The sequence below is a fragment of the Scyliorhinus canicula genome, chromosome 3 (genome assembly GCF_902713615.1).
Source record: "Scyliorhinus canicula chromosome 3, sScyCan1.1, whole genome shotgun sequence".
Taxonomy (NCBI): domain Eukaryota; kingdom Metazoa; phylum Chordata; class Chondrichthyes; order Carcharhiniformes; family Scyliorhinidae; genus Scyliorhinus; species Scyliorhinus canicula.
Window position 1 is genome coordinate 44,307,741 of NC_052148.1, and position 27,306 is coordinate 44,335,046.

At 44.9% G+C, this 27,306-nt stretch overlaps 1 protein-coding gene across 8 annotated transcripts in view; it reads right to left on the reverse strand.

Annotated features, from left to right (window-relative positions):
- The window catches only part of pias2 (protein inhibitor of activated STAT, 2), an 84,032-nt gene extending 57,101 nt beyond the window's left edge, over positions 1–26,931 (reverse strand). For 2 of the 8 annotated variants that reach the window (XM_038790470.1, XM_038790462.1), the window contains exons 1-4: positions 26,837–26,931; positions 22,538–23,009; positions 10,098–10,154; positions 327–411 (exon numbers count right to left, since the gene is read on the reverse strand). In XM_038790470.1, the coding sequence (XP_038646398.1) occupies positions 327–411; positions 10,098–10,154; positions 22,538–23,009; positions 26,837–26,860 (638 nt within the window). In that variant the 5' untranslated portion in view covers positions 26,861–26,931. Of the gene's footprint in view, positions 1–326; positions 412–10,097; positions 10,155–22,537; positions 23,010–25,164; positions 25,185–26,449; positions 26,635–26,655; positions 26,783–26,836 lie in introns of those variants that run through there. The other 6 variants (XM_038790469.1, XM_038790467.1, XM_038790463.1 and 3 more) reach the window with 5 other exon arrangements.
- Between the last annotated feature and the right edge of the window lie 375 nt (positions 26,932–27,306).

A 27,306-nucleotide genomic window follows, 5' to 3' on the forward strand; every position in this document is an offset into this window, starting at 1 on the left:
ATTCCTTATTTAGACCTACTCCTTGGTACTGTTTGACATTTCCTTTGAGAGAAATCCAGCAAAGATCTTTTATGACAGATCTACCAGAATTCCATTGCAATGTCTTATCAATTCAGGAAGCCTCCAGTATACCTTCAATCTTTACATTAATACTGCACAAAAGATCTCCGAATACTATTGAGTTAATAATGTTGAACTTACATATTTTAACAATCTAACAAATTTAAGAAAACTGGTTTGAGTAGACAGTAGGACAAAGCATTTTTAAGCCCTTTTTTTTGACTGAAGCCTGGCACTATTAACAGAAAGCCATTTGTCATTCTTACCTAGAAATGCATATTTCTTTTACTTGTTGAGGAGTCAATGCAAAGATGAAGTACTTTTCCTGGAATCGTTGAATGTTTGATGGCACTGAATTAAAGAAAAAGTAAAAGGTTGATTAAACAATGCATAGATAATACAGGGGGTGTAATCATATAATGTACAGTGCAGAAGGAGGCCACTCAGCCCATTGAGCCTGCACTGGTCCTTGGAAAGAGCATCCTACTTAAGCCCACACCTCCAACCTATCCCCGTAACCCAGTAACACCACCTAACCTTTTTGGACACTCAGGACAATTTAGCATGGACAATCCACCCAACCTGCACACCTTTGGACTGATCAGTATTTTGTAAATGATCTGTATTTTCAAAAGCTCTTCGACAAGTTTCCCCAGAATAGACTAATGAATAACGTCACCTTTCTACAACCTTTCTTTAATCACTTGCAGATTACATTTGCCAGAAAGGTTGGGGGGGGGGGGGTTTGTTGTAGAGTTAGGGTGGAGAGGCTGGAGTTGTTTTCCTCAGAGTGGAGGGGTCTGAGTGGAGATTTGATAGGAGTTTTACAAGGTTATGAAAGGATTAGATAAGGTAGGCAAAGAAAAGCTGTTCCCATTAGCTGATCGTACAAGGACAAAGATTTAAGACTCTTGGTTGGAGGTACAAAGGGGAAGTGAGAAAGAACTTTTTTCACACAGCAATTGGTAAAGACCTCAAATTCACTGCCTATGGGAGTGGTGGATTTTCTTTTCTATTCTTCCATAGGGTGTGGAGTGTTGCTGGCTGGAGCAGCATTTATAGCCCATCCCTAATTTCCCTTGAACCGAGTGGCTTACTAGCCATTTCAGAGGGAATTTAGTTGTCAACCACATTTTTGTGGATCTGGATTCACATGTAGGCCAGACCAGATAAAGATGGCAGATTTCCTTCTCTAAGGAACATTAGTGAACCATTGGAGACAATGAATGGTTTCAAAAAGAAATTGAAATAGCACTCAAAGGAAATAAACTTAGGAACTAAAGGAGTAGTTAGAAAGAGTGAAACCAACTGGATTGCTCTTCAGAGAGGTGGTATGAACATGATGGACCAAATGGTCTCCTTCTGTGCCATACTGACTCTACGTCAGAGAATGTGGAGTCGGGGGAAAATGGCAGAATGGAATCCCAGTTGGCATCAGAACAGAAAGCACAGAGTGGGATTAAGGATGGCAGTGTGGCAGAAATTGGGAAATGGTGTCCCGTAGGGATCTGTGCTGGGAGATGTAGAGATGCACGGTAGCATAGTGTTTAGCATAGTTGCTTCACAGCTCCAGGGTCCCAAGTTCAATTCCAGGCTGGGTCACTGTGCGGAGGAGCCTGCACATTCTCCCCGTGTGTGCGTGGGTTCCCTCCGGGTGCTCCGGTTTCCTCCCACAGTCCAAAGATGTGCGGGTTAGGTGGATTGGCTATGCTAAATTGCCCTTCGTGTGGGGTAAGTGGGGGTAACTGGGTTACGGGGATAGGGTAGATATGTGGGCCTCAGTAGAGTGCTCTGTGTAAGGGCCGGTGCAGACTCGATGGACCAAATGGCCTCCTTCTGCACTGTAAATTCTATGATTCTACGCTTCAGCGGGATTTGGACAGGCTGAGGGAGTGGGCATATGGATGGTAGATGCAGTACAACGTGGATAAATGTGAGGTTATCCACTTCAGTAGCAAAACTAGAAAGGCAGATTATTATTTGAATGGGTGTAAATTGAGAAAGGTGGATAATCAGCGAGACCTTGGTGTCCTTGTGCATCAGCTGTTGAAAGTAAGTGCACAGGTACAGCAGGCAAATGGTGCGTTGACCTTAATAGCGAGAGAATTTGAGTACAGGAATAGGGATGTTTTACTACAATGGTGAAGCCACATCTGGAGTATTGTGTGCAGTTTTGGTGTCCTTATCTGAGGAAGGATGTTCTAGCTATGGAGTGAGTGCAGTGAAGGTTACCAGGCTGATTCCTGGGATGCAGGACTGTCATATGAGGAGAGACTAAACTGGTTAGGATTATATTCATTACAAGAAACGTACTAAATTCTAACAGGTTTAGGCAGGGCAGATTCAGAAAAAATGTTCCCGATGGTGGGGGAGTCCAGACCTTGGAATCAAAAATACAATTTCTAAATTTGCGAGTGACAGAAAATTGGGGGGAGGTATAGTCAATAACGAGGATAGCTGTAAAAAATTACAGGAAGACATTAATAAACGTGCAGAATGGGCAGGTGATTGGCAAATAAGGTTCAATACAGATAAACGTGAGGTAGTAGATTTTGACAAGTATAGGGGGTTTACTTAGAAGGTGCAAATCTCATTGGAGTAGATGGGACCTGGGAGTACAACTACACCGATCACTAAAATTGCAGCACAGGATATCAAGACAAGCATATTATAAAGAGGCACAGGAGGGCGTGTGGAGAAGATTTACAAGGATATCAGTAAAGCATAGGTACATGTGTCAGGAAAGGATTGACAGACTCTGCCAGTCTCATCTCGCAGAAAGGCAGCCGAGGGTGACCTAATAGAGGTCTTTAAAATTATAAAAAGTTTCACAAAATGGACACAGAGGTTTCCTCTCGAGGGGAAAAGGATAACTTAGGGACATCAATAGAAGATAATCACCAAGAAATCCAATAGGAAATTCACAAGAAACATCTTTACCCAATGGAGTGAGAATGTGGAATTCATTGCGACAGGGGAAGGTAAAAAAGTGAAGTAAATAGCTTACATGCATGGAGCAGCAAAGAGATAAGGGAGAAGGGACTAGAGGATTACAATGACTGATGTAGATGTGAAAAGTTGGGAAGAGGCTCGAGTGGAACAGACACAGGCATGGACTAACTGGGCCGAATGGCCTGTTTCTGTGCCGTATATCTTATGCAATCATATGTAAAAGACTCCAGCTTGGGTTAACTGATGTTAGCCTTGTTTCCAAGTTAAAGGGTGTGGGTTCAAAACCCACTCCTTGACATCACCACATTTCATAGGCTGATGGTGCATTATAGGACTGCTGCATTGCCAAAATGTCATATCCTGGATAAAATGTTAAAACTATGACCATGGCAACACCAACAAAACATGAACTGGTATGTTGTCTGAATGTTTCTTATAGATTCTTGTTGCATGCCATATTTATCTATGGAATAATCAGGGCAAGGCCATCTACCTCAAAACAATGGTGAGGCGTTTTGTGAACTCAAAGTTTGCTTCTTTCTTCAGCAGACATGATGTGAATGAATTAAACACAAAGATTAATTGGGACCAAAAAGGAAAGCATGATGGTTAAAATTAGTAAAATGTAATGTTAAAAAAGCTCCCTCTCTCATAACGACATTAACTGACTCCTGACCGGGAAGGATTCACAACTACCAACAACCCTCTTATACCTCACTCAAGTGACCATTCACAAAACAGGACCTGCGACAACTAGAACATAACTATCAGAAAACCATCCAACCACGGAGGTGATCACAGTTGTGACGTGTTAAGCACATTGAGATAACACGGGCTGCAACTGGATGCAGCTATGACTGGCATAGACTCCAGACCTTGACATTAGTTCAATTTGATTTATTGAACCTGTCAGAGTTAGCACAGTTCTCCGAGTTCAACTCTGCTAACCTAAGTGTGATCACTCTGTCTGACTGAACCAGACTAGCTCTTAGCCACGTGCTGTATGCGTTATGTGATACATACACCGGACTCGCACTGTCGATGTCCCGAGTGGAAAGAGGTGGTGAGAGTGCCTTGTGCCTTTTACAGTGGGAACCTACCCCCCAAATGTTCTGCCTGCTGATTGCCTGTTCTCATGTTCATTAGCTGCCTGTATCCCATTAGCTGCCTGTCTGTATCTCATTATGTGCATGTCTGTCCTTTTGAAATGTTTTTCTGCAGCCTATGTGAAAGTATTTACATGTGTAGGCCGAAAAACTAATGTATTTACATGAGATGGCAGATGGGAACATATGTACATATGAAAACAGGTGTCAAATGTGTGAAAACAGAACATAGCAAACAAAACAAATGTTTATAAGTCCAGTTTCTGGGGCTTGCGTCTGATCCTAGTCGACCGCCGGAGAGGTGGCGGTGGGGATGACGGCGCCTTGTTGGGCGGGATTGCAGCCAGACTGGTGACCTCGTGGTTCAAGGTGTCAGGAGATGGCACAATAACAGATGGAAACAACGAAGAATGAGGTTGCGGGCGGCAACTGTGCGCAGTGCCCGTCTGCTTCGCAGCACAACAGAGCCATACGCACAACGTACGATCGAGGAGCAGCCTGGCCGACAACAACTAATGGAGCTGACCAGCCTACATCAGGTAGCTTGATCCGAACAGCACCCGCCGGGGATAGCACAGGCAAATCGGTGGCATGAGCATCATAGCCCTGCTTTTGCCGGTCCCCGAGTTTCTGCACATTCTGCAGCACCGGAAGGTGATCCAGATCAGGCAAGTGTATGGCTGGAAGAGTTGTCCGCAGGTCCGTGTTCATCAGGAGTTGAGCCGGTGACATGCCGGTAGACAGAGGGGTTGCCCTGTACGCAAGCAGCGCAAGGTTGTCAGAAGCAGAATCCACAGCCTTGCAGATGAGCTGCTTGTACACCCCTTTCTCAACCTTCCCGTTGGACTGCAGTAATGTGGGCTGGAAGTGATGTAATGAAACTGATATAGCTGGGAAAATCTTGACCACTCTTGGCTGCTGAAGCAAGGACCGTTGTCACTCATGACAGTGAGTGGAATACCATGCCTGGAGAACGTTTCCTTACAGGCCTTGATGACGGTCTTGGATGTGACGTCCAAGAGCTTCACAACTTCTCGATAGTTGGAAAAATAATCGATGATGAGCACATAATCACGACTATTGGCATGAAAAAGGTCGATGCCCACCTTGGACCACGGGGAAGTCATGATTTTGTGCTGCTGAAGCGTCTCCTTGCTCTGTGCTGGCTGGAAGCGTCAACAGGTCAGACAGTTGAGGACCATGTTTGAGATGTCCTGGCTAATATCAGGCCAGTAGACAGCCTGCCTGGCCCTGCGCCTGCACTTCGACACCTAGATGTCCCTCGTGGATTTGCCGGAGCACCAAGCTCTGGAGACTGCGTGGAATGACAATGCGGTCCAGCTTGAGGAAGATACCATCAACCATCAGGTTGTCCTTCACATTGAAGAATTGAGGGCACGGCCCTTTTTGCCAGCCATTGGCGAGGTGGGCATGACACGCTGCAGAAGAGGGTCTTTGGCCGTCTCATCGCGAATGCGGATCACCTTTTCATCCGATGCCGGGAGGTTTCTGGCCCACAGCTGCACCTGTGATTCGATCTGTTGGATGAATGCTGGCGGGTTGGCAGGGGTTATGGAGCGGGACAAGGCATGCGCAACAATGGGCTCTTGCCAGGCGTGTACACAAGCTCAAAGTCATACCGTCTGAGCCTGAGGAGGATAAGCTGCAGCCGGCGTCATGTCGTTCAGATCCTTGTGGATAATGTGGACCAGAGGGTATTGCCTTTCCAGGGTTATATCGCTGACATACCAGGCAACGACTGCTAATGTTTTGTGCTATTTCCAAGTCTTCAGCAATATATATCACCCGTAGCTCATGCACCACAATGAGTTGCAAAGTGAACACATTCAGTGACCCAGGCTGCCAAGGCGTCGGTCATACAAGTTTGTCCTGCCGGTGTGACCCACAACTTAGTTACGTGATCATAATGACATCCCACTTCTTCCCACAACTCTTTCATACTTTGAGGAGTGTCCTGCAACTTAACGACGTCGGTAATAGTTGGCATTGGCTTCTCCGAGGGAGACTGGCTTGGTGAGCTTTTAGTCTGACTCATAATTCTTGGCACCACCATCTCCTTCCATTGGGAGGCTTCTTTGGCTTGGTGGTCTGCCTGTCTATTTCCTATATCTGTTGGGGGGTTTTACCCGATGTATGGGCAGTGCATTTTATAACCGCCATTTGTTTGGGCAGCATCAAGGCCTGTAGCAAGTGAGAAACTAATGCCTCGTGTGAAATTTGTGTGCCGGCGGATGTCAAAAATTCTCTATTTTTTTCCCCTTATACTTGGCCAAAGTCATGCGTGACTCCAAAGGCATATCTAGAGTCTGTATAAATAGTCACCCTTAAATCCCTTCCGAGGACACAGGCGCGAATTAGGGCAAATAACTCCTGATTTACTATCGCACATCCTGATAACCACTCCCCCCTTTCACCGATAGAAGCACTTCCATCTGTGAACATGGTCAGGTCTGGATCGTTAAGAGGGGCAGGTCCTCCCTGACAGATGAATCTTCCTTTATAAGTGACATGCAATCGTGTCCAGGGTGTTCTTGCTCAAGGGGTGGATTGGCGAGAAAATGTGAAGGATTAATAGTGGTGCAATGGTGGAATTGGAGCTTTGGATTGTTCAAGTGATAAATCTCATACTTGTTCTGTCGAGCCATGGTGAGATGCTGAGTTTGGAACTGGCCTAGTAAGGCCTTGACTGAATGAGAGCCCAGGCTGGGAATAGCTTGTTGTTTTAGCGGATACTGCCTGTACATACCCACGCTTGGGTCTCATAAGACAGTTTACAGGGAATGTGGCTTGTTCAGCCATTTTGTGTCATTAATATCCAAGCTGTTCTACCTTCGTATTCAACCTTTGCATGTCTAATGAATTTACCATAGAAGTTTCTGTCTTAAATCAAGTCACTACATTATTGATTATACCTCTTCTAACCCTGTGTAGGTCGTCATGCCCTCAAAATCTAGTGGCACCCGTGTCATTGGCAGCCTGCTTCATAACAACCTTACTTAAAACACTGTACATATTTAATTCATATTATGAACAATACCAGAACGCGCGAGAAGCAGACATAAGTTGTATACGCATTCGATGTCTTTCCCTGAATGTAGCTGTAGTCAAGCATTAAAATAAGCTATATCCTTGGTCCAGTCTCTGACTGCTTTTTTAGAACAGTACAGCACAGAACAGGCCCTTCGGCCCTCGATGTTGTGCCGAGCAATGATCACCCTACTTAAACCCACGTAACCCGTATACCCGTAACCCAACAATCCCCCCCATTAACCTTACACTACGGGCAATTTATCATGGCCAATCCACCTAACCCGCACATCTTTGGACTGCTGGGATGCATATCCCATCAATAAATTATATAAATCCCCATAGTTCATATAGCTACATGTATCCTGTGTACGTTGTGAAGTCAATGATGTTCAAGCGCCTTGAAGTACTTGTAGTGGTTCTGAGATCTCAAGAGTCATCACAAGTCTCCAAAGGTGCTGCTGTCATGCCAGCCTTTCCTGAATGTTTAACCTAAACATTTAAAGGAAAAGTGTGTCTGTCTGTCTGTCTGTCTATATATATATATATATATTATATATATACTGCCAAGTTCCTGTTATCAGGTGTCTCGTGGAATATAGATTTGCTTCAGTCAGAGTCGTGATTTTTTAAAAAAACAGCTTCACACATTGTCTGAAGTTTTAATTTCCAATCTAATTTTGAACATTTATTTTAAAATATCAAACACAATATGTTATTAAATCTCTGACTGAACCAATTTTGCGTTGTATCGTGGTTCTTTCCCAGACGTCATGTTGTCATCACCCTACTTTTGTTTAAATTAGAAATATGATTATGGGCATATTTAATTTACCCACCTGTTCTTTATACTTAATTCTGCAATCTCAAAATTAAAACATCTGCGTTGTGAGGCAGGTTAGTTATACCCCACTGATGACTGCAAAGTATTTGTGTCAGGAAAGTTTTAACCCTGAACTAATGAAACATCGGCTTGATCATATGTCATATGCATTGCAACTTGTCATATGTATTTCAACTATCCTAACTTCTACTGAACACCATAAAACTAATATTTTCTTATTCTTTCACAAGTGATTTTGCACCCTGATTAAAATTCCTTGTGTATCAAAATTACCCTGGAAATGTCAATGATAGCCTTTGAAAAGAAAAAAATTGTTAACTGTGCTCAAACTATAATCTTTAAATCACAATGTCAGACAACACACCACACACCACAATAAGTTAGTGAAGGATTTTAGACTGTCAGTTGAGGGATTTTGAAACCATCAATTCAAGGTTACCAGCTGCACTTGCGATTACTGGAACTCAGTAGAAATTCAAGTTAAAACTTGTCAGGTGCAAATAAGAATTGTTTTATTTGTCTTCTATTGATTACAACTTGAAAGTCAAGTCAAAGTCTGAAGTTAAAGTCTGAAAATGAAATATGAATAGAGAGAGAGAGTGAATAGTTCAAAACAAAATATAGATGCCTAAAACTCCCTCTCTCTCTATCTTTGGAACTCTTGTCGCTCTTTCTCTTTATCTAACTACCTCTCCGTCTCTGCCTCTCCCCGACTCGCTCTCTTTCGTTATCAGACTTTTGTGTTACTTTAAAATTATGACAATAAGTCTGCAAAATATGTGTTTTCTTTAATTTTATAACTGGGAATTAATATATACGCTTAAACAGCTATTTTTTTCCTATGTTAGGTGTCTTAGAAATACCTGGCTTCTACAGTTAAGTAAAAATCCTTCTGGAGCCTATTCTAAAATTCCAGATTATAAACCTAAGGTTACTTTCTCAGAAGATAAATCATAGCAGAGAGAGATATCAACACTCACAGACCAAGCAGACACATTCTCACAGGTCGCAAATATCAGAGTAAAGAGACAGAAATTTCACAATAGCTCAATTAAAATACTGAACAAAATCTTTCATTCTTCTTCGAAAACTTTATCTGTGTTATTCCATTTAAGTCAATTTCCACTGATTAATTTTAGAGGCATTAGCTATTCTTAGAGACTATATTTCTTTGTGCAGATGACCTGCTTGCTGAAATGGTTAAATTTTTGTACAGAATCGAAAGTGGTGGAGAACTTGGCATGATGCCATTTTTATCTGTTATATGACATCAAACTTTACTTATTCTTTCCTTCAATGTTACTCAAATTTATTTCTTGTTCTTTAAACTGAATTCAATTTTCAATGTTCGTTATTTAACCGGTTTTTGGAAAGAGACATTACTGGATGTTTATTTTTCTTTTATTTCAAATGAATTGAATCACCGCCGAGTCTATCTGGACGGCCTGAAACGATCTGAAGTTATTCTAGACAAGAATCCATTGTTAAGTTCCTAACCTTAATCTTGTATTGACTTTACTCCCCATTTTTCGTTTTGGGAGGGGGCTTTGTCATCCTCAGATATTCCTGAACAAAAACTAATTTGAGTGTTTCAGATCCGTTGGACTTTATTTGATTTATTTATTTTTCTCCTTGAGACATTCCAGGACAGACCTTAGCCGTAATTGTTGGCAGTTTTGTGATGTCTTTTTCCAGTTTGCACAATCTGTACTGCCGCTATCTTTACTGCGATGCTTAAAGGAGTCAGAGCTCCATTCCTCCAAACTAGCCTGTCTTCCAAATGGTTTGAAGGCTTAATTTCAGTCATTTGTTCTTTAACTGGTGAACTAAGACGATTCCTGGCCCACCTGTCTCATCTCACCTCCGTGCATCCCACCAGTCCTCTCAGCTCCACAGAGACCACACCCATCTTTGACCATTGTTTTTTTTTTTAAACAAGAGTATTTTGCTCTTCAAAAGCAAAAAAATTTTTTAAACTGACTCTTTTACTCATTTGGCCTTGATACCAGATTCGTTGGATGTTACCTCACCGTCTGTCCGCCTTGCCGAGTGACTAATTTTTGGCGGTCAAAGGTTTGACTACTCACCTTGTCCACCAGCTCGAGCGGCGTCCGGCTCAGCAACATCCTGCCAGACTACACCAACTGTTAGGGGTGAAAATATTCACACTAAGGCCTGAGTATCAGTAAAAAAAGCAGTTTATTATGTCAGAATTCTGGGAGACAAGATCTGGGGACTCCGCAGTCCCTGACAGCACCTTATCCCACTTAAGCTTAAACTCACATGGATTAATATACAGATTCAAGGCGGATAGCCTAATGACCTGGTTCTTTTCCCATATGCGCATTCCTTTTTTTCCAAGACCTTGGCTGTTTTAACTCTTCCTTTCTCTGTCAATGTTATACCCAATTTTAATGCATTAGTTCCCCCAGTGGCCATTTTTCTTCTCCTAAAATTTTATGCAATTCCCCCGATAATAATCTCAGCTGCTTAGTGTTCCGGATACTGTTCACAAAGCGTTTGCAGTGCACTGCCACTTTCTAAAGTGGTGTCTAACGTATTACCCATTATGCCCTTTATCTGATGCCAGCTGGTCCTTCCGATTACAATTTAATAGCGATCCTAGATCACTAATCCAATTTTGAATTTATTACAGGGTTACCCTGCCCTGTTTTTCAATTAAGGAGATTACGTGTGTGATGTTTTATGGCAGGGTCCGCACGCTTTTTGCCCTGTTTATGTGTTGTTAAGCAGAGTTATCCACATCTGCAGGGGATTATAATTTAAATCACGGAGTAATCGCGCTCCGTACAAGCCAATTAACAGCTCGAAGGTGACACTGTAAAGATTCTATGTCACCTGCCGTACAAAGTTAACAGGAACCTTTTATCGCAAAGGTTTTAGGTAATAACAAGGACCATGTTGGCATCAATATCTCTTTACCTCTTTTAACTATTTCTTAGGGACTCCAACCTTTGTTCTTTAGAGGATTCTAACCTCAGGGACTCGAACCCAAGCTTTTAGAGGAATCTAACCTCAGGGACTCAAACCCAAGCTTTTAGAGGAATCTAACCTCAGGGACTCAAACCCAAGCTTTTAGAGGACTCTAACCTCAGGGACTGAAACCCAAGCTTTTAGAGGAATCTAACCTCAGGGACTCAAACCCAAGCTTTTTGAATTTCTGGGGTTCGCCGGACTGACCTGAATCTCGTAGGGACGTCTCCAGCAGCAGGCAGTAGGACAGGCTCGCAACCGGGACAGCGAAGGGGAAAAACCAAAGTGATAAAAATACTCACAATTGGGGGCCCTATTTTCCCCACGCATCCGGAGGAGGCGATCTGCCGCTTACACCGTCTGCTTCTGTCGACGCACCAGAGATCCCCGTACGGGCCACCATATGTTAATTCTAAATTTTCAGTCCAGAGGTAATTATCAGTTGAACACCAGATAACTTTAAAGAACCTTTTATTTACCGCGGGGCTGCAGCACAAGTATAACTGAGTTACAGCAAGTGAAAAGCAATTTTTTCTTAGTTACAGTTGACTATATATTATTACAAAACCCCTCAAACCTTTCAATTATTAGTCATACAATTAGCTCATCAAACCCCTCCTTCATATAATTATTTCTTCCCATCATTAATCACACAGTTAGCTCACTAGTTGCATGGCATAGCAATTCTTTATCAAAGACCCGAGGAGTGACTCTTTCCCCGGCTGCGTTTCGTTCCCACCACAGATTCTCACAGACAGTCAAGGTTGTGATAAGGCCATGCCAGGCCGAACACAGGAGCAATTTATTTCACAAGGCACGTATACAAACTTGACATTCCATTTCCCATCAAGCTCTGATTTTAACTTGACCAAACTCTCATTCCATTTCCCATCAAGCTCTGATTCTAACTTGAGCCAAACTCTCACGTCTCGATGGTGAACGTCAGCAGGCCGTAGACATATTCGTAGAACTTGAGAATTCCAGTAAGACGGCCCAGGCATTCCTTTTCAATTTAGGCGTCCCGCTTCTTGGTGGGCGTCATCGCCCGTGATGCATAGGCAACTGATGCCCAGGATGAGGAGTCATCGCAGTGGAGCAACACCACGCTGATGCCGTCCTGGCTCGCATCTGTCAAGATTTTCGTTTCCCGGTCAGGGTCAAAAAATGCCAGTACAGGTGCAGTGGTGAGCTTGGCTTTCAGCTCCAACCACTCTGCTTGATGAGCTGCCTGCCACTCAAAGGCAGTAGACTTTTTCACCAGGTGTCTGAGGGCCGTGGTGTGTGAGGCCAGGTTTGGGATAAACTTGCCCAAGTTCACCATTCCTAGGAAGCCTTCTTGTCTTCAGGGGTCTTCATGGCTTTGATGGCCTTGACCTTGTCTGTGTCTGGGCGCGCAGCCTGCTGCGATATCTGGTCACCCAAGAACTTCAATGTCGACATGCCAAAGCAACACTTTGCCCTGTTCAGCTTGAGGCCATTGGCATGGACACGGCAGAATACCTGCTGGAGACAAGAGATGTGCTCTTCGGGGGTTGTGGACCAAATGATAACGTCGTCCACATACATACGCACCCCTTCAATGCCCTCCATGATTCTATGGAAGATCTCTGAGGCCGAGACAATGCCGAACGGCATACAACTATAGCAGTACCTGCCAGTGTGTGTTGACGGTGCAGAGCCTTCTGCTGGACTCATCCAGCTCGATTTGCCAGAACCTGTGTGATGCATCTAACTTTGTGAAAAACCGGGCGTGTGCCATCTCACTTGTTAGTTCCTCCCGCTTCGGGATGGGGTAGTGTTCCCGCATTATATTCTGGTTGAGATCCTTGGGATCAATACAGATGCGCAGCTCCCCCGAAGGCTTTTTTTACACAGAGCATCGAGTTGACCCAGTCAGTCGATTCTGTGACTTTGGAGATGATGCCCTGGTCCTGAAGATCCATCAACTGTGCCTTCAGGCGCTCCTTCAGTGGAGCCGGGACCCAGCGCGGAGTGTGGACCACAGGCGTGGCATCAGGATCTTGTACCGATATGGCAGAGTGCCCATCCTGTCAAACACATCTGAGCGAGATGTCGTCAATGCCGGCTTGAAGATCCACGTTGGGGAAGGTCATTGTGTAGACCCACTGCACAAGGTTCAGCTGCTTGCATGCATGTGCGCCGAGCAGGGAGGCCCTGTCTGGCTTGATGATTTCAAACCTTAGACTTGCGTGAATGCTCCTATTGGAGACAAGTAGATGGCAGGGTCCCAGTGCTATGATGCCATTATAATCCAGGAGCTGGCAGGCTGCTGGAAGAAGCTTGGGTGGCTTCTTGATGCGGTTGAAATCTGCCTGTGAAAGGAGATTGGCAGAAGCTCCTGTGTCCAGCTTGAACTGGCTAGAGCACTGATTTACTTGCATCACCGCACGCCATTCGTCCGCAGAATCCACAGTGAGGATGGGCAGACTCCGTAATGATGTCGGCGAGGCGTGTTCAAGTGTGGTGATGATGTCCACTTGGTAGGGGGACTCCAGGCAATCGTCCTCTGGATCAGTGATGCTGCCAGGATCAGAATCCTGTAAACCTTGCTGGACACTCCGAACGCACCTGCGTTGGAGTTGGGAACGCTGGCCCTTGACTGGTGGTGCAGAACTGCACACGGCTGCATAATGTCCAGGCTTCCTGCAATTTAAACAGCGCCTGCCTCTTGCAGGGCAGTGTTTCTTTCAGTGGACGGTGCCACAGTTTGGGCGCGTCATGATGCCGTTACGCTCCGTGTGTCGTGGAACATGCACAGTGCGGTCGGCAGACGTTCGCACCTGCGCAGTATGGTGATTGGCCGCTTCATTATCCCATTCACACCGTGCATGCGTGGGGCTCCGGTGAGAGCGCGCAAAATGGCCGCTTTCATCAAGGCCGAGGCGCTGCATCCGGACGATGGCCTGCACACACACTGCTTCGTGGGAGGTAAGCTTCTCGGCTTCAGCCGATTTGTATTGGGAATACCGATTTTTGGCGTTCTCATGCACTGTACACATTTCAATCGTGACTGGCAGGGTCATATATGCTTGATTTTTAAAAGCTGCTCTCTGAGGATCAGAGTGAACTCCAAAAACGATTTGGTCCCTGATCTTGGAGTCAGCAATATTACCAAAGTTGCAGGATAGTGCTAGTAGACGGAGATTAGTTAGGAAGGAGTTGAAAGATTCGTCTTTACCTTGTCGGCGTTGTTTTAAGAACTCGAAGATTTCATTGGTGTCCACTTCACAATGACTATCAAACTTGTCCAGGATGGTCAGAAACTTTGTCTTGTCCTGGCCTTCGGTGAAGTTAAACAAGTTGAAGATTTGGATGGCTTGATCCCCCGCAGTTGAGAGGAGAAGCACGGTCTTTCTTGTATCAGACGCACCCTCGAGGTCTGCGACTTCGCTGTACAGCAGAAACCTTTGCTTGAAAGTCCGCCAGTTGGCACGGAGATTGCCGGAGGTCCGCATCAGTTGAGGAGGCTGGATCTTCTCCATGGTGCCGGGTTGCATTTGCTGGTTGTCACTCAACAGATTGAGGTAAATCACCAAAGGATAGCAGTTTACTGGTAACATGTCGTGTTAAGCACACTGAGGTAACACTGGTTGCAACTGGATGCAGCCATGACTGACAGACCTTGAAGTTAGTTCAATTTGATTCACTGAACCTGTCACACAGTTAGCACTATTCTGTGAGTTCGGCTCTCTGCTAACCCAAGTGTGATCTCTGTCTGACTGAACCAGACTAGCTCTTAGCCACATGTTGTATGCGTTAAGTGATATATACACCGGACTCGCTCTGTAGATGTCCCTCGTGGAAAGAGGCGGAGTGTGAGTGTCTCATGCCTTTTATAGTGGGAAACCACCCCCAAGTGTTCTGCCTGCTGATTGGTTATGTCCTGTTCTCTGTGCTCATTAGCTGCCTGTCTGTTTCTCATTATGTGCATGTCTGCATATCATGACAAGTTGAACCTAAACTAATCCTCCCTAATACCCACACTTTCCTGAGATCTGGAACTCTGGCTGACCTTTCCTAGATCTAGACCAAGGGCAGTAATTATAGCATTTTGTTTGAGATCAGGATCAAACTAGAGACCTCACCAAATTTCACAGCTCAGTTTCACACTGGGAAGTGTTCATCCCACTTAAGCATTGAAGGAGCAGTGGAACTTTTTACAGATCTACACAAGTTCCCCTTAGTCTGGAACATGGTTCATCGCCTGTACACCTGCCTCAAGGGGCTGATTTAGCTCACTGGGCTAAATCGCTGGCTTTTAAAGCAGACCAAGCAGGCCAGCAGCACGGTTCGATTCCCGTATCAGCCTCCCCGGACAGGCGCCGGAATGTGGCGACTAGGGGCTTTTCACAGTAACTTCATTGAAGCCTACTCGTGACAATAAGCGATTTTCATTTCATTTCATTTCAACAAGAAAGGCTCAGTGAGGCAACTGCTAATTGTGTTGGCTGTTCAAAGTCTAAAGGTCTTATGATTGTCAGTGTGTCCACAAGATCAACGCACAAAGTCTTGCTCACTCCCTCTGTTTGATCATACCACGAGGGTGACAAGTAATAAATACACATCTGATTCAATAGAACTCCATTTTTACTTTGGAACGGTGTTGCGATAACAATAATCTTTATTAGTTTCACAAGTAGACTTACATTAACACTGCAATGAAGTTACTGTGAAAAACCCCTAGTCGCCACGTTCTGGCGCCTGTTCGGGTGCACGGAGGGAGTTTCAGAATGTCCAATTCACCTTACAGCACGTCCTTTAGGACTTGTAGGACCCAAGCTGTGAATTGAACCTGGGTCCCTGGCACTGTGAAGCAACATTATGGTGGCATACCTGATCATTTCCATGCATGTAGCTTCATTATTCAATGCCAAATAACAAGAGGAGCCATCTAAAAGAAACTTATTTTCTGAGCTTCTCCAATAACTTAATGGCTGAATGGACAAGGTAAAAGCAAATTACTGTGGATGCTAGAATCTGAAACAAAAATAGAAAATGCTGAAAAATCTCTAAGGGAATGTAAATGGTGATCATGGCTCAGAAGGGTGCTGATAGTGGCACATTAAGAGATCGAGACCCAAAATATTAGCTCTGTTCTCTTTCCACACGTGCTTTCAGGCCTGCTGAGATTTTCCAGTATTTTCTGTTTTTGATTGCATTACAAGATGTGGAGTGATTATACATTAGCTATAATGTCATTTACATACAAGTAGTTTGTTAGTGTTGGCTGCCAAAGTTCACACATGGAAAAATGGTCATTTGGTCAAGCCACTTGAAGGCTGTATTCCAGCAACAAATTACCCTTCAAGACAAAAAACAAAATAGAAACTTCCAACATTGTAGCAGCTGCCAGTGACATGTTGAATATTGTGGAAAAGGATTAAATACTCCAGTAAAATGAGTTCAAAATATATGTGCTTCCCTGTTACATTGTAAATTTAGCAGTTCCCCTTATCAGAATAGAGCCTGCAATAAATACCAAAAAGGTTTCCAAGTTTCAGCTACAATGCAAGATATCCATGAGGAATTCAACCTCTAATGTCAATCACAGGTGATTGCATCTTCAAGCTCATTAATTTAGTTCTGTATTCTGCCGTCTTGAAACCCCTGGAACCCCCTTCCTAACAGCACCATGGGTGTACCTACCCCATATGCACTCCACTGGTTCAAGGCAGTGGTAACACCACCACCTTCTCAGGGGCAATTAGGGAAGGGCAATAAATGCTGGCCTAGCCAGTGATGCCCACATCCTGTGAAAGAATAAATAAAAATAATGTTCTAGTTCAACATTAGATCGCAAGGATTGTGATTCGTACACGTTCATATTTTCCAAATTCCTTCTACATCTGATGGCAATGTTTATTTTTTTTAAACTCTTTTTAATGGCATTTTCAAAGTTATGTACATTGCCATTCGTCTTCGTTTATTATACAGTGCAAAAACAGCGAGCCCTCCCCCAGCCCATCCGCCTATCCCCTGATGCCCCCTCCTGGTCTAGCCGGGGGTAGGTGTATCTAGTTTTCTTTTTCCTGTCTACTCCTTCCAGTTTCCTTCTCTATTGGCTGTCGTTGGCCTCAAACAGGTCTTGGAACAGACCGACAAATTTCCCCCATGCAGTGAGGAAGCGTTCCTCCAACCCTCAGATGGCGAATTTGATCTTCTCCAGGTGGAGAAATTCCGAAAGGTCAGCAAGCCAGCTCACAGCTGTGGGTGGTGCTGCTGATCGGCAGCCAAGGAGAATCCTTAGGGAAGCAAAAGCTTGGGCCCTCTTCCCCATGTGTAGCTCTGGCTGCTCGGATGCCCCGAAGATTGCCACATTTGGGCATGGCTTCACCCTCACAATCTTGGACATTGTCTCGGAGAAGGCTGTCCAGAACCCAGCAAGTTTGGGACAAGCCCAGAACATGTGGGTGTGGTTGGCCGGCCCCCTCTGGCACCGTTCACATTTATCCCCCATCTCCGGGAAGAACCTGCTCATTCGGGTTCCGGCCAGGTGTGCTCTGTGCACCACTTTGAACTGCATGAGGTTGAGCTTAGCGCAGGAAGAAGTGAAGTTGACCCTTCTCAGTGCTTCGCTTCAGAGTCCCCACCCCACTTCGGTCTGGTCTCGTCCAGTAGTGTTCGGGCTCTGTTCAGTAGCTGTCCATATATTTTCCCACAGAGTCCCCCTTCCTTACTGTCCGTGGTCATCAGGTCCTCTAATAGTGTGGTCTCCAGGGCCCAGGTGTATCCTGTATCTCTTTGCAGAGGAAGTGCTTTACTTGTAGGTGCCTATGTCAGTAGTTCCAACTCCTCCGTTAGTTCATTCAGCATTGTTAGTCTGTGTCCTACGTAGAAGTCCCTAACTGTCAGCATTCCCCGTCTTATTTCCATTGCTTAAACGTTGCGTCTCGCATGGCTAGTGGGAATCCGTGGTTACCGCAGATGGGGGCCATGGGGGATATCTTGGTCAGTCCAAAGCGCTGTCTTAGTTGGCCCCACGTTTTCAGTGTGGCCGCTATCACTGGGCTCAATGTACATTTTGTTGAGGGGGATGGGAGTGCTGCCGTGGCCAGGGCCCAGAGGATCGTTCCCTTGGCGGAGGCCTCCTCCATCTGCACCCAATCCGAGCTGGGTTCTTGAACCCATCCCCTCACTCTTTCCGCTGTTGCTGCCCAGTGGTAGCATGGTAAGTTTGGCAGTGCCAGGCCTCCCTTGATTTTCCTCCTTTGCAGTATTGATTTGGGGACTCTTGGCTTCTTACCCTCCCCCTACACAAACACCATAATTACACTATTTACGTTTTGGAAGAAGGCCTTGGGGATGAAGATCGGTATGGATCTAAACAGGAACCTTAGCAGCACGTTCATTTTGATCGCATGCACTCTCCCCACCAGGGAGAGTGCATCCAATCTCTGTAGGTCCTTTTTTACTTCCTCCATCAGGCTGGTCAGGTTCCACTTGCGGATCGGTGTCCAGATCTCCAGATATCGGAATCTATTTTGGGCTATTTTAAATGGCCCAATTTAATTATTTGTAGCATTTCACAAAGCAAAATGCCCCAAACCACTTCTCAATTATCCATTAACAGGGTGTTAATACTTTGTTAGGTGATCTCAATAAGGCAAGCTGTGGACATTAAAGAGTCTGCACGTCCTCCCCGTGTGCGCGTGGGTTTCCTCCGGGTGCTCCGGTTTCCTCCCACCGTCCAAAGATGTGCGGGTTAGGTGGATTGGCCATGCTAAATTGCCCGTAGTGTAAGGTTAATGGGGGGATTGTTGGGTTACGGGTATACGGGTTACGTGGGTTTAAGTGGGGTGATCATTGTTCGGCACAACATCGAGGGCCGAAGGGCCTGTTCTGTGCTGTACTGTTCTATGTTCTATGTTCTATAACCTCAACAATCTCATGATACAGGGGATTGGGAAAATAAGAAAAATGGTAGAAAAAAATGTATCAGCCAGTATTGATGACTAAGCAACATGGAAGTGTGACTATGGACATATTAAAACAAGCTCAATGCTGATATCACTTCATGTCGAATGGCATGCTATCAAATATCAAGCCCTGTAACATTGCCAATCGATTCCTTTTCTGGCCCAAGGTTTAGACACAATACTTGAATTAATATTTCACACTGGTCAAAGTCAACTAACATCTTCTGGATCTGTACTGTTTAATTCCACATTAGATTAGCACAAGATTAGGGGTAGTTATTGTCGGTTCAGACCCCCGATGGGCCCAAGGGCCTCTTCTGTGCTGTACGACTCGATGACATGGGATAGCGACTTTACGTAGTAATACGGTGAGAAATCACTTTCACAGAGCATTACTTCAGGATGAAAAGTAACACTGTCTGAATATATTCCAACTCTTTACATTATCGAATATGTCAAGAAAACATGGCTGAGCTCTATTAGAAAATGATGTCCTCCTCTTCTGTATTTCACTGGAAGAAATAATTTTATTGCATCGTTTGCATTAAATTCCTTTATCATTTCAAAGATCTCTATTAGATCACCTTTCAACCTTCTAAACTCAAAAGAATACAGGCCAGGTTTATGCCTGTATCCCGGGGATGATGGGGGAAGACCAGACAGGATTTGTTATGGGCAGGCAACTCAAGGTCAATGTTCGAAGGCTTCTAAATGTTATTCTGATGCCCTCAGAAGGAGAGTAGGCTGAGGTGGTGGTAGCGATGGATGCAGAGAAGGCTTATGATCGGGTGCAGTGGAATTACCGGTGAGAGGCGCTGGGAAGGTTTGGGTTGGGTGAGGACTTTATTGACTGGGTGCTGTTGCTCTATCAGGTACCAGTAGCCAGTGTGCGCACGAACCGGCTGAGGTAGAGGTATTTTGAACTACCGAGGGACGAGGCAAGGGTTCCCCCTCGCCCCATTATTGTTTGCTCTGGCCATAGAGCCATTGGCCATGGCGTTAAGACCTTCTAGGAACTGGAAAGTGCTGTTTGGTGGGGGATTTTGGGGGGGACCGGGTCTCGCTCTACGCAGATGACCTGCTCTTGTACATTTCGGACCTGTCGGAGGGGATGGGGGAAGTAATGCGTATCTTGGGGGAATTTGGCAATTTTTCGGGGTATAAATTGAACATGGGGAAAAGCAAGATGTTTGCGATCCAGGTAAGAGGGCACGAGAAGAGACTGGGATAGCTGCCGCTTAGAATGGTAGGGAAGAGCTTTCGAAATCTGGGAATCCAGGTGGCCCGGAAATGGGAGGTACTACACAAGTTAAACCTATCCCGGTTGGTAGAACAAATGGATGGGACATGCTCCCGCTATCACTGGCGGGGAGGGTACAGACCGTGAAAATGACAGTCCTCCCCAGATTTCTGTTTGCCTTTCAGTGCCTCCCCATCTTCATCCCCAAGGCCTTTTTCAAGTGGGTGAAGATTATTTCGGGCTTTGTGTGGGCGAGTAAAACCCTGCGAGTGAAGAAAGTGTTGCTGGAGCGCAGTCGGGGAGAGGGTGGGTTGGGTGCTGACGAACTTCTGCAATTACTACTGGGCGGCTAATATAAAAAAAACAGTTGCCTAACGGTGCCTAGGTCCCAGATTCGATCCCGCCTCTGGGTCACCTTCCGGGTGGAGTTTGCACATTCTCCCAGAGTTTGCGTGGGTTTTGCCCCCACAACCCAAAGATGTGCCTGGTAGGCGGATTGGCCACGCTAAATTGCTCCTTAATTGGAAAAAAGTAATTGAGTACTCTAAATTTTAAAATTATTTATAGGTTGAATAAAACAGAGCCCAGTTGTTGTTCTGATGTTGGGAACCTGATGTTGGGATAATTTCCCGGTCCCGACCTCACACAGCATGACCATGACAAGCATACTAGGATTTTTAACTCACAGGGCAATTAATAGCCAGGTCCAATTAAGGATGTCTGACAGGGTCCCGCGGACCACTGGCAAGTTTTCCTGTAAGGAAAGAGCTGCAGTCTGCTGACAAAGAGAGCGAGAGGGGACACCACAGGATTGAGGCTCCCTCTCAGCACGGTTGCCTCACAACACTGAAGACCTGGGTTTGATCCCAGCCCAGGTCACTGTCTGTGTGGAGTGTGCACATTCTCTCCGTGTGTGCGTGTGTGGGTCTCAAAGATGTGCAGGTTAGGTGAATTGGCCACGCTAAATTGTGCCTTAATTGGAAAAATAATTGGGTACTCTAAATTTATATTAAGAAAAAGATCTTGCAACCTTAAAATGGTGACAGCTGCCAGACCAATGCCATGGCAGTTCCTGCCCATGGGGAAGCATGTAGCTATTTGTAAGTCAGCTGTAGGGAAGGTTAGGGGCTGTTATGCTTACATAGTGAAACAAGATTTCCCAGTTCGCTGCTGTAAGGTTGCCTCCTTTCTGTTGCTGTGTTTTGGCCACTGCAGGAGGGCTGGAAAATTCTGGTACAGGAGAAGTTCTTTGATAGGGTGGGCAGGTAGCCACCAAACACCTGGTCCAGCCTCTTGGAAAATAGCCTGAAGGCTCGGTCATGTCGGCAGCCCAGCATGTCGGCCAGCAGCTGGTAATTCCCAGCCTACCCAACTCTGGAGCCAATCAGAAATTCAACTGTTTATACAGAGTATAAACAATAATGAAAGACTGGACAATAGGGAATTTAATATAGCCTTTCTAGAATTCCTGTTACAGTTTGATGAACTGAAATGAAAAAATATATTGTCTTTGAAAAGATCAATAACTTGATTGGTTTGAGCTAAAAAGTTTTTCCAGATTAAATATGTGTCCAGGTTGACTGTCCAAGCCTACCCAGTTCAATCTCCCTAACTCTGATCTTTGTAACACCAAAGACGTGATTTATTTTCCCAACCAATGTATAAAAAACAAATCATCACAAATACTAACTTTACTTCTCTTCTGAGTATTAATACCATCTCAGGAGATTTCCAATGCTGTATTGAGGCTGCTACAACACAAAGAAAAATCTGAAGTTTAAATAATCTGATTATAAAATTCACTTAATGATACTAACCATTGACCAACATTTGAATCCCAACTGGCTATTTTCCAAGTCAGAACTTAGTGAGCAAACATTGGAACGGTCTTAGACCTCCTTTCCAGCAGGAATCACGGGGTAACTTATAAGCAGAAATTCTGGCTAAATTTTCTCCCTCAGCTGGGGACACTGAGCCAACTACAGCACCTCAGATGGCAGCTCGGCTGAGGTCAGCTAACTCAGCATGCACCCAAGGAAACCCTCAGTTTAGTCATGCAGTACATTTCCCAATGCAGACAACAATGTTGTTTGCAAAACAGAGCTATATAGATTGTGGCAGTTAAACTTAACAAATGCACATTCTGCAAACTCTTAGCTGTGATGTCCGTAGTTAAGTAACTTACACTAACACATAAAACACTATCATGTAAGCAAGGTATTTGAAGATGCACCATCTTGTAGCCTTCAGGAAAAAAGGCTTTTTAAATAGTATGCAGAAAAGTATGCAGAGTTTTGTGCTCTGCCTAAAATATTTATGTACTCAATTTTTGTACTGTTTGAAAATTAAAACTCACCTAAACTAGTAGGTTTAATAAGCACATCCAGTACATCATAAAAGGGTATGCTTTTCAGCTGGACATCTGGATGGACAGGATGGATGGAAGGAGAAGCCTCTTGCATTTCGATATTGGGTTTAGTCTCATGCAGCAACACAGAGCTAACCAATGGTGATGAGGTCTGAGGTGTGGCTGATGTGGACGCTGAAGAATGCGCGATCCCAGAGGTCAACTCAGAGTCAGCCGAGAGATTATTGTCCAAAGTGAAAACTGAAGACTTTATGGCTGACAAGTCAGCAAGGCTTTCAATAGTTCTAGGAAAACGTCGTCGGTACAGTTCCTTAATCTTGATTTGAACAGCTGGACTACAGCCACTCTTTAAGAGGTGGAGTGCTCTTACAAGGAGTTCATGTTTGCGACCACTTTTGTTACGACCAGCAAAACCCAACAATACTTGAAGTTCTGAGACACGAAAACTCGAAACCATATTCTGAAAAATAAAAAGACGTAGATCAACCTAAATATTTTCATCAACCCTCACTCAATGTTCATCCTCAGTAACTTTTTCATCTAAACTCTTAACACTGAGAAAAGTATTAATTTACAAATCAAGTATTTTGTGTTCAATGCCGACTGCTACATAATCTACGCAGTAGCTGTTACCTCAAAACTGGAAAATAATTTCGGAGCGAGAGTCTGCTTAGGTTTTGCACAACGGCACAGGTTTTAAATTCGGCAAATTACTACCTACATTCCTTAAATCAATTCTATTCTAACACATATGTAAACAGGTTAGATTAGATTTAAAGCCATTTCCTGTCATTCAGATTTGAAATGGGTACATTTCAGCATTCAGATGAGTTTATCTTCACTTTACAATGAAAAAACAAGGTTTGCTTTAAATCCACACCCAGAGAAGAATAAGATGAGCCAACATTTTTGATAAGCTACTGGTGAACCACTGACACAAGAAACGGCTGAAGGCACTGGATACTGCAACGGCTATGAGCCCTGACAATAATCCGGCAATAATACTGAAGGCTTGTGCTCCAGAACTTGCTGCATCCCTAGCCAACCTGTTCCAGTACAGCTACAACACTGACATCTACCCGGCAATGTGGAAAATTGCCAAGCTGTGTCCTAGAACAAAGAAAAGTACAGCACAGGAACAGGCCCTTCAGCCCTCCAAGACTACACCGACTATGCTGCCCGTCTAAACTAAAATCATCTACACGTCCGGAGACGTATCCCTCTATTCCCATCCTATTCATGTATTTGTCATGATGCCCCTTAAACGTCACTATCGTCCCTACTCAACCACCTCCTCCGGTAGCGAGTTCCAGGCACCCACTACCCTCTGTGTAAAAAAACTTGCCTCGTACGTCTCCTCTAAACCATGCCCCTCGCACCTTAAACCTATGCCCCCTAGTAATTGACCCCTCCACCCTGGGAAAAAGTCTCTGACCATCCAACCTGCCCAACTAACTTTCAAACAACTAATTAAAAAAGCTTTAAATATCAAGCTCTCAGGTAGCATGGTGGTTAGCATCAATGCTTCACAGCTCCAGGGTCCCAGGTTCGGTTCCCGGTTGGGTCACTGTCTGTGTGGAGTCTGCACGTCCTCCCCCTGTGTGCGTGGGTTTCCTCCGGGTGCTCCGGTTTCCTCCCACAGTCCAAAGATGTGCGGGTTAGGTGGATTGGCCATGCTAAATTGCCCGTAGTGTCCTAATTAAAGTAAGGTTAAGGGGGGGGGGGGGGGGTTGTTGGGTTACGGGTATAGGGTGGATACGTGGGTTTGAGTAGGGTGATCATGGCTCGGCACAACATTGAGGGCCGAAGGGCCTGTTCTGTGCTGTACTGTTCTATGTCTATGTATTCCTTTCATCACTGCATTGCCATGTAAATATCAGGATGTGGCAGGTCGAGCAGTTTCAAGCTGTTATCTCTAACAGACTGGGTTTTAGCAGTCTCAATATGAATCAACTCTCCAACTTGAAGCAAACTGAGAAAAGTTTGCTTATTACCATGTGACTGGACCATACGAACATTTGAATTAGAAGCAGGAGTAGGCCACTCAGCCCTTCGAGCCTGCTCCACCATTCAATAAGATCATGGCTGTAACCTCAACCCCACATTCCTCCCTACTCCTGATAACCTTTCACCCCCTTGTTAATCAAGCTCTTGCTTAAAAATATTCAAAGATTCTGTTCCCATTGCCTTTTGAGGGAGTTCGTTCCAGGGACTCACGACCCTCTTGAGAAAAAATAATTATCCTCGTGTCTGTCTAAACGGGTGACCACTTATTTTTAAACAGTGACCCCCTAGTCCTAGAATTCCCCCAAAAGAGGAAACAACTGTCTAGACCCCTCAAGATACTAAAAGTTCCTATCAATTTGCTTCTTATTCTTCTAAACTCCAGTAGATACAAACCTAACCTTTCCAACTTTTCCTCATAAGACACCCACCCATTCCTGGCATCTAATAAACACACTCTGAACTGCTTCAAATGCAATTACATCTTTCCTTAAATAAGGAGACAAATACTGTGCACACTACACCGGATCACTAAACCAATACCGTTTGATGTTTGGCAATACACATTTAAACCATTACCTCAAGCTCATCCATCAGTACCAATAACCAACCTGTAACTCCCAATATACTTGGGTGATTTTTCACGACAGATCCAAAAATGTACTTCACTGAAATCCTAGTGAGAAAATACAGTTCAACATCTATTCCTTTTTCAGATACAAGTTACTTAAAATCATGCAAACATTATTTTTTAGCACTAAACATATTTTTTATTAACTGCAGTCTGGTTCCACTATGAACTAGTTCCTCTATGCCACTATAAGGGCAGCACGGTAGCATTGTGGATAGCACAATTGCTTCACAGCTCCAGGGTCCCAGGTTCGATTCTGGCTTGGGTCACTGTCTGCACATCCTCCCCGTGTGTGCGTGGGTTTCCTCCTGGTGCTCCAGTTTCCTCCCACAGTCCAAAGATGTACAGGTTAGGTGGACTGGCCATGATAAATTGCCCTTAGTGTCCAAAATTGCCGTTAATGTTGGGTGGGATTACTGGGTTATGGGAATAGAGTGGAGGTGTTGACCTTGGGTAGGGTGCTCTTTCCAAGAGCCGGTGCAGACTCGATGGGCCGAATGGCCTCCTTCTGCACTGTAAATTCTATGAACCTTCCTTTTCCATCTGCTCGCCATTATTAATACATTTTCACAAAATGTTTAATGGAGTCAAATTGATGGTGGTATGTTACATTCTTAGGCTTGTGTCACTGCCATCAGGTTCATACTTACATTGCACCCAGCTGGTCCCAAATATTATCTACGGTTTTCAAAATCAGTTGGCTTGACCCAACAGCAGACATCCCTTATTTGGATTTAAAACATCCAACCAGATTATGACTACTCAAGTGTTAAAAAAAAGTGCCGTAGGACCTGCGTTTAGAAAAAAAATAATTTCACAAAGCAAAGAGGACAAGACTAATTTGTCACGAGGTTAAGGGGGGGCAGATAGACAGTTCTGCTGTGTGTAAAAGGGGAAGTGCTTTATGAGCCAAGTTGTTTTTGAAATGCTCGTCCAAGAGACGGTTGATCTCAACATTACACATGAAGTGACAACTGAAACTTCTGGGGAGGGAAATCCGACTGTTGCTATTTACCTGAATAATACAAAAACACAAAACTGATCTCAACAGCCGAAGACTCCTGACCAACAAGAGTTCAGCCCATCAATGATGGTCAAAAATACCATAAAGCTCGCACATTTAAAAAGATACTGAAACCATTCCTACTCTACGTTTTAGACAAAAGAGAGCAAGAGGAGAGCAAGTCCATCCCCCGGAGGAGGCGCGGGGGAATAAAATCACTGAAATTGCCGTTTTTGGAACATTTTAAAATTCCAAGTCTTACCTAATTGCCTTGGCTGAGGTGACAAACCAGACATGAATGAGGCGCCCGGTAAGAGAGCAGCTTTTCACAGAAAGGGAGGGAATTGTCAGATCCTAGGCCTGCCGGCCCCCAGCTCCGACACTCCCTGTCATTATAGACCGGCTGATTTATCTCATACACATTTTCAATTATTTGGTACATTGGAGGAGGTTTTTTATTTAATCTACCGTCTGGAGACGCTTCACTGGTCGGGGCAGCTCCTTCTTCACCGTGTCGCTCCCGCCCTCCCGCGGCCCGCCGTTTCCAGCTGGGCTCTCTTCTGCTGGCCCGTTCCCGCCTCCGCCAGCCCGTGTACCTGCCCCTCCCTCCTTCCCCCTCACTCACTCACTCACTCACTCAACCACTCACCCTCAACTCGTCAAAATCCGCCATCTTTCGGCCCGTCCCATTATGCACTGCGCAGAGGTCACGTTCGACATCGGCGTGGTGACGTCAGGGCGTCGCGCCACCCTCCACCTCCTCCCCCATCACTTGAAATCTTGCAACAATGGCCCCACGTGACCATATCACTCAAACTTTGTGCTCACCTCTTGAGATTGAAGGGCCTCCTCGGGGGCTTTGTGTAGGGTGGACCCCACAACATTGGAGAAAAGGAGGAAACACATTAAAAACAAAATACTCTGCATGCTGGAGATCTGAAATAAAAATGAGATGCGCTGACAGCACGGTGTTGGGCAGCACAGTAGCATAGTGGTTAGCACAATTGCTTCACAGCTCCAGGGTCCCAGGTACGATTCCCAGCTTGGGTCACTGACTGTGCGGAGTCTGCACATTCTCCCCGTGTCTGTGTGGGTTTCCTCCGGGTGTCCTAGATGTGC